The following is a 12,631-nucleotide window of genomic DNA, read 5'->3' as shown; positions in this document are numbered from 1 at the left end:
GGCAAGTATGGACACAACATTCAAACTGGATTCAGCTCTGAATTTGGATTGTGTTAAATAGTTGACACAGCATAGGTTTCTGACACAGAATGAATGTGGTCTAATGAACTTAAACATTTTTTGTTGCTTTTGAGCAATTCACTTGCTGTTGAATATTAATCCTCTCAAAAAACAAAAAAAAAATGTTTGAAGAAATTTTCTTTTTATTTCTGAAATCTGAAAAATTGAACACCCCTCAATTTTTTTTCATCTCCCCCTTTCCCTTATTCCAAAAATGATCTCAATTCAAATTTCTAATGGAGTTTGCAACAATAACTACTCATTTAAATACATCATAAAATATTAAAATATAAAATGTCCTGGTTAAAATTAATTTTAATTAATAGTAACTTCTAAAAACATAAATGGGGAATGTTAAAAAGGGACATAACTCAAGAACTGTAAAAGTGAAGCTGCCAAAAATTGAACTTGAACTGAGTTTAGAGGTACTAAGAATATATAAACATTTCATTAAATTTAGTTGAGACAAACTTAAGTTAAGAGAACAGAAGCAAATTTCCAAAATCTAAATACATGGTTAGATTCAGCATATCAAAGAACCCCAAGAATTCATTTTTTTATGAAATCAAATAAAGTTCAATTTTGGACCCTTTAGACCTCACTGTGGACCAATATGATAACCGGGCCCAAATATCATAAATCTAAATACATGGTTAGATTCAGCATATCGAAGAACCCCATATATTCAATTGTTGTTGAAATCAAACAAAGTTTAATTTTGGACCCCAATTTTGACCAACTTGAAAACTGGGCCCATAATAAAAAATCTAAGTACATGGTTAATTCAGCATATCAAAGAACCCCAAGAATTCAATTTTTGTTAAAATCAAACTAAGTTTAATTTTGGACCCTTTGGACCTTAATGTAGACAAATTTGAAAACGGGACCAAAAATTAAGAATCTAAATACACGGTTAGATTTGGCATATCAAAGAACCTCCATAGTTCAATTTTTTATGAAATCAAATAAAAGTATAATTTTGGACCCTTTTGGCCCCTAATTCCTAAACTATTTGAACCAAAACTCCCAAAATCAATCCCAACCTTCCTTTTGTGGTCATAAACCTTGTGTTAAAATTTCATAGATTTCTATTTACTTACACTAGACTTATTGTGCGAAAACCAAGTAAAATGCTTATTGACCCCTAATTCTTAAACTTTTGGGACAAAAACTTCCAAAATCTATCCCAACCTTCCTTTTGTTGTCATAAACCTTGTGTTTAAATTTCATAGATTTCTATTAACTTTTACTAAAGTTATAGTGCGAAAACCAAATGTCTTCGGACGACGACGACGACAACGCCATACCAATATACAACTGCAAAAATTTTGCAGTCGTATAACAATCACTAGATTTAAGAATCAAAGAATATGGCAGGTTGAAACGCGTTTGAAAGTGAATAACCTAAGGTCGTTGTAGATCTACAAAACATCTGAACAAACAGTAACAAACTGCCGACACAGAGATCCATATATGTCTCAACTGATTGCAACCTTTATATTATAATCCAAAATGTTATTATTAAGATGTTTTAACATGTATTAGTCAGCAACCTGATGTTCATTGGTTGTTTGTTGGTGGGGTTCATACGTGTTTCTTATGTTTTTTTTCAATGTAGATTAAACGTTTTGTTTTCCTGTTTGAATGGGTTTGAACTAGTCATTTTTGGGGCTCTTTAATTAAGCTTGCTGGTCGGTGTGAATCAAGGCTCCACGTTGAAGACCGAACTTTGACCTATAATAGTTTACTTTTACAAATTCATGAAATTGTGACTTGTGTGGAGAGTTGTCTCATTGGCACTAATACCAACATCTTCTTATATCTATTAAATCTGTGCAAAACTTTCAAGGTCAATTTACTATGACTGAAGGATTAAGGTCAAATTATCTCAAGTTAGGGAAACGAGAACTGTCAATGCTTATATATCTGCATTCCCAATACCACTAACTTATTATAAGTGGTTCCACTAAAACTGACCTAAACATAAACTTTAACATGTAAAAATTGAGAAACATCTTAAACTAATAAACCATGACTGAAGGTACTGGGCCAAATAATCTCTGTGGAAATGAGACTTAGAAATTGCTAATACAGCCTCATACCAAACACATATATCATTGACTCGTCATTCGTGGTTCTTAAACTGACCAAACTTTAACATACAAACTATGTAAATTTTCAATGTCAATAAACAATGACTGAAGGAATGAGGTAAATAATCTTCAGTGACGTGAAATATTCAAATGCTAATATAACTGCATACCAAATACATGTATCTTTGACTTATCATTAGTAGTTCTCATTAAGACTAACCTAATCACAAACATGTAAAATATTAAGCAAAAGTTTCAACCATTAGACAATTTATGAGGGGGCGGAGCCAAATAACATTCATGGACATCAGAAGTGAAGTGTCAAAGCTATTACACCTGTATATGAAATATCATTAATCTACTAGTGGTTCCCTTAAACTGACCAGATCAAATTTTCTTGACCACTGAACAATGCAGCTTTTAATTGCCTGAGGATGACTCATTTGTACCCGCTAAATTCTACAGCCTTTTATGTATGTCAAACTCTGGTTGTAGTTATTATGTATAGAACTATTTTTTAAATAAATGGGGAATGTATCCATGGGACACATATGATGCCCCCTCTTGCATGTAATATACAGTTAAAAAGTCACAACCCAAATTTGTACTTGATTTTAGTTTTGTGTTAATATATATATTGTGTATAAGTTTCATAACATTTGGTTGCGGCTAACTTAAGTTAGAGAACGGAAACGAAAAATTCAGCATTTTTTCCATTTGTAAAGGGGCTTAACTCTAGAACTGCTAAAGTGACACTACCAAAATTCAAACTTGATCTGTGTTTTGTGGTAATAAGCATTTTGTATAAGTTTCATGACATTTAATTGAGGCAAACTTTGTTAGAGAACGGAAACCAACTATTGGACTTTCATGTTTAGACATACTGACAAAATGACAAACAGCCAAATGTACAAGACAAGGATAAAACTTAATGCCCCCTCCGCTATAGTGGGGACATAAAAAAAATCATGGTGTATATGGCTGAAAAAGATCCAATATTTTCAATTTTTTTAATAGTTGACAATGACAGATAACTGAATTACATTTAAACCAAGTGAATTGAAGCGATTGCAATACTTATACATCTAAATGTACATACACCCTGGCTCACAATAGAGCTACTAACTCTTATACAATAGGTCATCCTCAATTATACCCATACACAATAACACATGTATTTAGTATTTACCCAAACATTGGACAGCAAGCTACACATTTAACAAACATGTATGTTATATGCATGGTAATGTTGGAGTGTGTACAATGTATATATTGTATAATTCATATATTGCTTTGATCATACTGTTTGTGCATAAGAAATTAATTGTAAATTTAGTAAATGACTATGTAAAACATGTCATGAAAATCGAAATCTTTGATGATTCATGTTATGTCTTACTAACTTGATTGACCCAAAACCATTTTAATGAAACATTGAACTTTTTAATTAATTTATCCGTGCAATTTTAATACATACATGCTGTATGACAATAGTTTGATTGTTCTCTTCAAGAAAAGACATGAATGCCAGTAACAATGAATTCCTTTGCTTGGTACTTTTAAAAAATACTGTAACAGTTAATTCATTAAGGCTGAAAGCTAACTGGACCCACTATTTATCTTTGTATTATTGTTTATCTGAGTAGTCTTGTAGAACACCATCTAAATGCTCATTTAATTTCTTAAATTTGTTATTTTTCTTTCCCTTTCTTCGTTTCTGCATATTTACTACTTTCTTGATATTAACATCTTGCATAGAGGAAATTCCCTGTTTGTCCAAATATTCTTCAATCTTCCTCTCATCCATACCTTCAACAGACACACCTCTCCATAGTTTCTGAAATTCTTCATCCACACTGTAACGACAGTATTTATCATTATAAAATAAAACTTTCTTTTTGTCATGTGGACGTTGCACATACACAATATTGTCTCCGAGGTTTTTCATGCACTTCTCAGCCCTAGGTAAAGCTTCTTCTATGTCTTCCTGAAGAATTCCTCCCAGTCCATGGAGGTCATGCTTCTTTAACAAATTTAGTAAGCCTTTTTTGTCTCTTATATCATAAGACGGGTTGAATAAGAATTTTTGGTCATTTCCAAAATTGAGCGTTTTGATTTTGGGATTGTTTTTTAAAGCTTCTGTTAACAACCAATGTCTATGTTTTGTTGGTACATCTAATTGATTTGTCTCGTCCAATATATCGTCCAATGTTAAACCATGTGATTGTCCTTCCTGATGTCTTGTCTTCATGTATTTTACAATCTTAGCAAGTATTCCAAATTTATATTGTGAACTACCATGACTTGTTTTATAGTCAAATGGTGTTTTTGGTGCTGATGATGCTCCATTGCTTACTTTCTGTTTTGATGATGAAGATGACTTGTGTTTTTTAGAAGAATGAGAAGAAGTGTCCGTATGCTTTCTTTTTTCTACAGCTGGCTGTGCTTTTGCCCTGTTTATGAAAGCTGCTCTCTCTTTCAGAAGTGCTGGATCCATACCACTTTAATTATCTGTATTTACTGTAAGAGTTGTGAAAAATGAATACATGTATATCATTGCTATACTTTATATTTTTAGTATTACTGATAAATCATCTAAAACTTGTGAATAAAATAAAACAGAAAAGTTCTATGTCTATGAAATTTCTATCATCAACACTGAATTCTCAAAATAAAAAAAACAACATGAAAATGTGATATAGTTAACATTGACTCTTTTCATGCCTTTGTTCAAACATAGAAAATGTGGTAGGTTTTAACAAAGTTTTTTTTATATATCATCCCATGGCCTTTTTAAGTACACACATAGTTCAAATATTGGTACATACCTCTTCAGTGGAATGTCTTCTTCTCCTTAAATGAGATCCATATTGGATTATTTACTAAAACAGAAGAATAACATTATTTCAACAATGTTTAGCATTCTCTATATGATGTATATTGTTGATGTGAACAAGCTAATGTCAATATATTGCTAGGCCTGCTACATGTACATTTGTGTATGTTATTCATTGTTCGAAACAAGTATGTTGGGCTTTGTTTGTGTTGTTCACTAGAGTTTGGTGACAGTTAATAATAATACCCACTGGTGTACTACATGGTGATTTGAAATAAATGTAAACTGGAGATTGATAACTCATTCAACTGATTCTTACACATCTTAGACAGACAAGCGCTTAAGCCTCAGAAATCATTTTTTTATATTGATATATACATGTATACAAATAATGATTTTATTTTACAAAAAAAAAAAAATTCAATAACCATTATTTCAAAGTTAAAAGTGTAAAAATATTGATTTTAATATCTCAAAAAACGAGAATGTTACAATATGTGCGAAGTGTAAAGTCACATACATTGTAGTTTGAACAAAGTAACCAAAACCAACTGATTATTTTTTATTGTGTACTCTATCTGCTTAATGCATGTGCTGATTTTTTAACATTGAATGTATCCTAAAAGTTTACCTTAAAGTTGGGAAAAAACATATATAATTAAAAAAGAAAGAAACAATAACACTATTCCCTCCATACTTCAAATACATGTAGGTAATAAGGAAAGAAAAAGGTTAGGATAATAAAATTGGTGCCAAACTGACTAAACAAATGACTTAACTTGAGATAGGTGAGGATTTGACCTGATGCTGATTAAACAAGGTGTGATTTGACCTGATGCTGATTAAACAAAGGTGAGGATTTGACCTGATGCTGATTACACAAGGTGTTGATTTAATTTTTTTTATAGGTGACCATGTCATAAATTGACAAGGTTCCGATTTGACTGTACCCTGACAACACCTTATCCAGATCTTCAAATCTGGAAAAAAGCCAATGGTCACTTAGACAACTTTCTGTATGTCTATTTGGGTCAATGCTGCAAACACAAAGGTCAAAATTTGTGTTATTTCAGCATTTGTAACATGAATGGTAAATTTTTCTTTGATCTTCTGGTGAGTTAACTCGGTTATTTTTAGCAGAGTGGGTTAACTGTATGATTTTTTTAGTTATTTCACTCTCCAATCCAATATTTTGTACAGGTTATTACTTGTACAAAAACTTTGTACAGGTTATTACTTGTATGATGCCATCATACAAGTTATTACATGTACAAATATAACTATACAAGAAATTGCTTGTACAAATTTTGTGGAGAAAAAGATAATAACTTGTACAACTCACTATCTTTGTGTTGTACATTGTATTTGTAACTTTTTCTGTTTCAAATGTTTTATTCAAACACTCCTGTCTTTGGCTTTGTTAGTTTGGGATATTCTTGTCATTTGTCAGGGTTTTTTTTCCATTTACTATTTTCTCTTATTTATTTATTTATTTATTTGTTTATTTTTTATTGTTTATTTTTTTCTTAGTAGATATTACTCAGTGTATGTATTTTGAATTTTTTATTGTGTTTGTTTTTCTTTTCTTCAAAGTGTTTATTTGTGTTGATTTTGAAATGTGAGAAGATTTCAGACGAGTGCAATGTATTATGATGACATAAGCTTGGGCAAATTTAGCTTAACAGATATACATTTGCCTGTTTTACATCCGTCCCGACAGCTGCAGTGAACATGGCCTTGGCCACCATTTGCAATTGCAATTGTACTGATTTCCTGATGTTTACTTATTAATTATTTAGTGAGAGAACATCATCTACATGTATATAGCGGAAAGTAAAGTTACAGGATACTGCTAACTTCTTTTCTTTCTTCTGAAGAAGTTCCCTTATGAAGTCAGCCTCATAAGAATAAAGTAACAAGTAGGCAAGAAGATGACCACAGTTTTTTCTCATTGAAATGCCGATAGTTTGTTGAACAACACGTCCGCCAAACGTAACAAATAAGTTGTCAATCAAGAAATTAAGCATCTTGATAATTATAAACTAGAGGCTCCCAGGAGCCTGTGTCACTCACATGGTATTTTTATTTACAATTGATGCATGAAATAGTGCAACCTTTATACTTTTGCTCTAGGTTCAGAGATACAAGTCAAAAACTGAATTTTCCCCCTATGTTCTATTTTTAGCCATGTCTGCTATGTTGGTTGGCAGGCAGGGTCTCGGACACATTTTAAAAAACTAAATACCCTTATGCTAATTTGTGGCCAAGTTTGGTTAAATTTGTCTCAGTTGTTTTAGAAGAAGATTTTTGTAAAAGATTACAAAAATTTGCGAAAAATTGTTAAATTTGGCTTTAAAGGGGAATAACTCCTTATGGGGTCAATTGACCATTTTGGTCATGCTGACTTATTTGTAGATCTTTCTTTGCTGAACATTATTTCTGTTTACAAATTTTCTCTATCTATAATATAACAATATTCAAAATAATTGCCAAAAGCAACAAAATTTGTCTGATTTGTCTGAAAATTTCAGGACACATAAACATGTATCTTAACCTGATAAACATTTTTATCAACATCAAAATTGCTGTAAATGCTTTAGTTTCAGAGAAATTAGTCAAAAACTGCATTTTACGACTGTGTTCTATTTTTACTATGTCGGCCATGTTGGTTGGCAGGTGCATTCATCAGACATATTTTTTTTTAAAAAGATACCCTAATAATGATTATTACCAAGTTTGGCTAAATTTGTCTCAGTAGTTTCAGAGGAGAAGATCTTTGTACGATTACAACTTTTACCATAAAGGACAATAACTCCTTAATTGACAATTTTGGTCATGTTGAATTATTTGTAGATATTACTTTGCTAACCTGTGAGAGTTGTGTAACAGTTCAACAGCCTTTAGGCTAAGTAATACATTATCAGAGATGCAACTAATCGTCGGACCCGTCGGACCTAAGGGGCAGAATTTATGCAGGTCCGGCAAAACTCGTAGCTGTGCAGGACCTGATGGCCGGCAATATTTAAGTCCGCTTGGGTCCGCCAAAACTGAAATCCCCGTCGGCCCCGGCAGAGTATTTTGTTTATAAAATTGCGATCATCTTTAATAAAAGTAAATGTCCTGTTCCCCCGCATTTTCTAACTCCGGGAACCAGTATTTCCGCCCAGTAATAGTCTTTCGTACCTTGTCCATCTCGCCCCGAACAATTCTCCGTATTTCCGTCATGTTTTTTGTTTTAGAAATTCGCTCTCTAGGAAGGAGGTCTATTAAGTATAGTTGATAAGTTCAGGAAATATGTCATGGCCGATAAAATTTGTAATTTCATTTGATTTTTGAGTGAAAATATGGGTCTGGCAGAAATTTGATGGGTCTGGCAAAACTTGGTACCCTGTAGGCCCCATTGTCTGACAGGAAAAAAAAACTGTTTGCATCTCTGCATTATTTGTTTAAAGGGAAACGATTTCATGTTAACATCAAATAAGTCATAGTTGAATAATGATTTGTACAAGTTATTATCTTTTTCTGAGTAAAAATTGTACTAGTAATTACTTGTACAATTGTAATACAATTGTACAAGTAACAACCTGTATGATGGCTTCATACAGGTAATTACTTGTATAAAATTTTTATAAGAGTAATAACCAGTACAAAATAACAACATGTACACGACATATATAACTTACATGACTTAACAGGAAATTATGTGGAACATAAACTATAGTCATGATTCATTGCATGATAGTGAAAAAGTGTATTGAAAATAAAGACCAGAAAGTAGTGTTAGTACTAAAACCATGGCATCTTCTAATGTTATCTCTTATGGGCTGCTGTGTCTGGAAAAATAGCTACGGACACATTATCTTTTTACAGGTACAGGTAGTCTAAAACGTATTTAAGGGCTGACAACTTATTGCGACAACGCCTTACTACTACTAAGGCATCAAAGCAAAACAATATGACAGCATTTCAACTTTTCAAGACGTGATGATTCTTTGGAATTTACCGGCTGCTTATGGTATTTTTTCCAATCTCATTATTTTATACCACAATGTCAATAATCGATGTGGCGCTTCAAATGATTGAAAAGTCTTTTTTTTTTTTTTTTTTTTGTGAAATGTAGCTTGTTATTCTACAAATCAAGTATTAAAAGATTGTTAATAATCAGATTTACTCTCGATTTAAAATTCACCTTTCTTTCTCTGATATCTGCTGTTAACCTTATGATTTGTTAAAGGAAGATATACGTAGTCGTAATGACAGGAAACCAGTAAATATTTTAGGAAACCTCAAGTCGATACCGGAACAGAAACGGAAACAGTTTCGTAAACGCAATATCAAAAATTCGTGACTTTGCGATACAAGTTGGATTTTTTTTTTCTGTAAAAAAACTCGAAATACTTCAATTTCAACATGTTTTAAAGAGGTGTTTTTCAAATGATGTTTTTTTTTAATTTAACATATTTCTCTCTCTTATATACCATCATGTTTTAAAATTACTGAAAAGACTGACTGAAAACCGCCGAGTGACTATTTGTCTGGCTGGCCGTATATTAATAAACAGCTGCACCCCGAGCGCATAATACGCCCGAAGTATTTTGAAATAAAACTGCGCAAAATGTGACCAAAAAAGACTACTTTTTTTCTTTTTAATAAAAAGCTTAATAAAAATTCAACAAGTCAGAAATTAAATAAAGAACCATCACGAAAAAGTATACAGATCTTCAAATTAATATAACTAACACGGTGTGAAGTTTTATGCAATAATCATAAATAGTTTCTGAGATACGGCGCAGCATGTGAAAAAAACCCTGTCAAAAAAGTTTAGTTACAAAGTCCTGTAACTCAAAAAGTTTAAATCTTATTTTCACCAAAAAGTATACAGATCGTTTGACCATCATAAGAAACAACTACATTAAGTTTCATGAAAATTGGATAAGTTGTTTTCAAGTTACGGTGCGCGAACTTGTTGGCGACGGACAGCTAGACGAACAGAATGACAGACGTGGCAGACGCCGGACTTTTGTATACCATAAATAAAGTCTTACACTGAATCTATATATTTTCAATCGGCTTTGAGACGAAAATATTATCGAAAAAATAAAGAAAACTGAACTTGTGTTTCAATATTTGTTTAAAAAAAAAAAGCTAGTCACAGCCCAACTTTAATACCGGCTTATACGTATGCAATAATTGAGTTTGGAAATCAGAAGATTCACTTCCAGAGGATGCATGATGATTAATTCTGATTAAAAGCTACATAATGACTTGATCCTACATGTACTTTTATTTAAGAATAAAAACATTAATTTAAAAACTGTGTGCTTTAAAATATTATTAACTTTAATTGACATGGTTGTGAAAATAAACAATCAGTCCGGCCTTGTCTAATGAAAATAATTAGTCTGTTCTTTAAGTCTACAAAATAAGTCTAAATAACCAAATAACCAACCAAGCCCCCCCCCCCCCCGAATATCAAATGATCGTCCCCGTCCCCTTATCGAGAAAGACTTACGATTTCCTTCATTAAAACTCGCCAATGGCATCACACTTCAGAGTCATTTTCATGTTTAATTTATTGATTGTGTTGATCTGAAATGTAATGATCATTGGCAAATTTTTGAGAAAAATTTCCAAAACAGTAAAATCTGCTGGTTTAAAAGGAGATACCACATAAAACAATCACTGGACGAAAAGTCAAAATTTTAAAGGTAGTCAAAGATCAAGTCTCCATTTCAATGTTGTCGTTCTATTAATTATTTTGTCCTTATCTATAAATTTGTCCCAATTTCATGCGTAAACTCTGTTAATTCCATTTACACAGTGTAGATACTATTCTGTACGCTATCCGTAAGTCGCGATTTTCGAAGCGAGAACGTTTTGGATCACATTTTAAATTTGATGGGTATACTGAAAAAAAAAACGGTAAGTTGATCATCTGTACATTGCTTAGCCAACATCGATATTCTCAAATGGGTTTAGAATTAAATTCCACACATTCATTATTCGTATCTTTGCCTTAATCAAGAGATTTTCAAGTGCATCACTAAAAAAAATCAGTCGGCGAACCTAAACACAATCTTTTTACCCTATAGTGTACAAATTAACGTACAAAACAGACTTAATTAACTAAAAGAAGTATATTTCAAGTGGTGTTAAGAGTTTCAACCAGATCTTTGAAGCCAGAAATAAGACAATTACACTTGTTTGAATTTCTCACTGTACGATCAGTCTCGCTTGTATATTTTAAAACTGTATGATCAGTCTTTGTGTTACTGTATTCTAGTGGTGATTTTAAAGTTATTTACGATACATTAGAAGGTGGCATTTTTCTAAATAACACAAATATATTTAAATACATTCACATCCTAAAAACTTATGAAACATTTTTTTTAGCTTAATATGGTGTACTCGACTTACTACATTAAGTATAAGGATGTTTAAATGTTGCTAAAATAAGAGGAAGGTTTGATGTATACTAGTTTATAAGTTTCAGAAATGTCCTCCGTTATACTTAAAATTGTACAAACACAGAGATTTAGTTGTTATATAAAAATGCATGTATTTACACACATTCAAGGCCGTACTTTTAGCCTATAATGATCACAGTTCCTTCACTTTGTTTAAGATGTAGAGCTGTCTCGTTGACACTCAATTGTACACCACTTTGTTAAGCGGGGGGTTATAGTGATGAAGAAGTCCGTCTTTCCGTTCGTCCGTTGGACCGGTACAATATGTTCCGCCGGTTTTGTAAGCGCATCTCCTCATAAACCACTTTATATACATTGGGGGTTCCGGCCATTTTTAAATGGAGAGGGGGTCCAATCCAAACTGCCGGATCCCTTTTTTTGAATCCGTCACTGATATAACTATTAATTAATCTTATTCGGATTCCTTATCATAAATGATAATGACTGTATTGTGCACCGTCTATTTCGAATTTTAGTAAAAATCTTGTATGGGGTTACTTTATATAAGATACGGACTTGAACATTGCATTATTTGGGGGCACCCATCAGGTATTTCCAACACCTCCTAAACCAATCATTAAAGTTTTCTGAAATTGCTCCATTTTTACTCGATTAATGCATTAAAGACCTTCTATTTCTGTAAACTTACCAAAATTATATCACATGAATTAACCCCCACTCAAAGCTATCTTTATCCATTTTTTGTTATTTTAAAAGAGACAAGCTTGATTAATGTCATTATCAATTGGTCAACGGAGGACGGTGTAAATAATCTTTAAAAATGTAGTAGCTATAAACAGATAACTGTAACGATACTCTATTACAAAGTCCACAAGCGAATCATGTATTACTTTTTAGGCATTTGATTTTAAATAAGACTGATTGAACAAAAATACAATTATTTTGCCATCTAAAAAATTCATCAGAAATATATTTGTATTGTCTGATGAAAGTAATTGCACGTTATAGTTCCCTGGATAGTTCATAATATCACATATACACGTATATACCTTCAAATTGCTGTTGTTTTTTTCTTCATAAATCACGACTGGTCATACAGTCAAAAAATCTGAAATCGCTTCTAGAATACAGTCAGTTCTAGACTGATCGTACAGTAACTTATTTTGGGATCCTCAAAGAAAACATATTTTTTTTATGGGAAATACGAATATTAT

The 12,631-nt window shown here is 32.1% G+C and overlaps 1 protein-coding gene across 2 annotated transcripts in view; it reads right to left on the bottom strand.

Moving 5' to 3' along the window:
- Positions 1–3,149: 3,149 nt before the first annotated feature.
- LOC143068035 (transcription initiation factor IIE subunit beta-like) overlaps positions 3,150–12,631 on the bottom strand; it is a 210,152-nt gene continuing 200,670 nt past the window's right edge. The window contains exons 1-3 of one of the 2 annotated variants that reach the window (XM_076241778.1): positions 9,179–9,257; positions 4,982–5,035; positions 3,150–4,673 (exon numbers count right to left, since the gene is read on the bottom strand). In XM_076241778.1, the coding sequence (XP_076097893.1) occupies positions 3,781–4,650 (870 nt within the window). In that variant the 5' untranslated portion in view covers positions 4,651–4,673; positions 4,982–5,035; positions 9,179–9,257 and the 3' untranslated portion in view covers positions 3,150–3,780. Of the gene's footprint in view, positions 4,674–4,981; positions 5,036–9,178; positions 9,258–12,631 lie in introns of those variants that run through there. The other variant, XM_076241785.1, reaches the window with a different exon arrangement.

The sequence above is a fragment of the Mytilus galloprovincialis genome, chromosome 1 (assembly GCF_965363235.1).
Source record: "Mytilus galloprovincialis chromosome 1, xbMytGall1.hap1.1, whole genome shotgun sequence".
NCBI classification, from domain to species: domain Eukaryota; kingdom Metazoa; phylum Mollusca; class Bivalvia; order Mytilida; family Mytilidae; genus Mytilus; species Mytilus galloprovincialis.
This window is presented reverse-complemented; position numbering and strand designations above follow the sequence as displayed.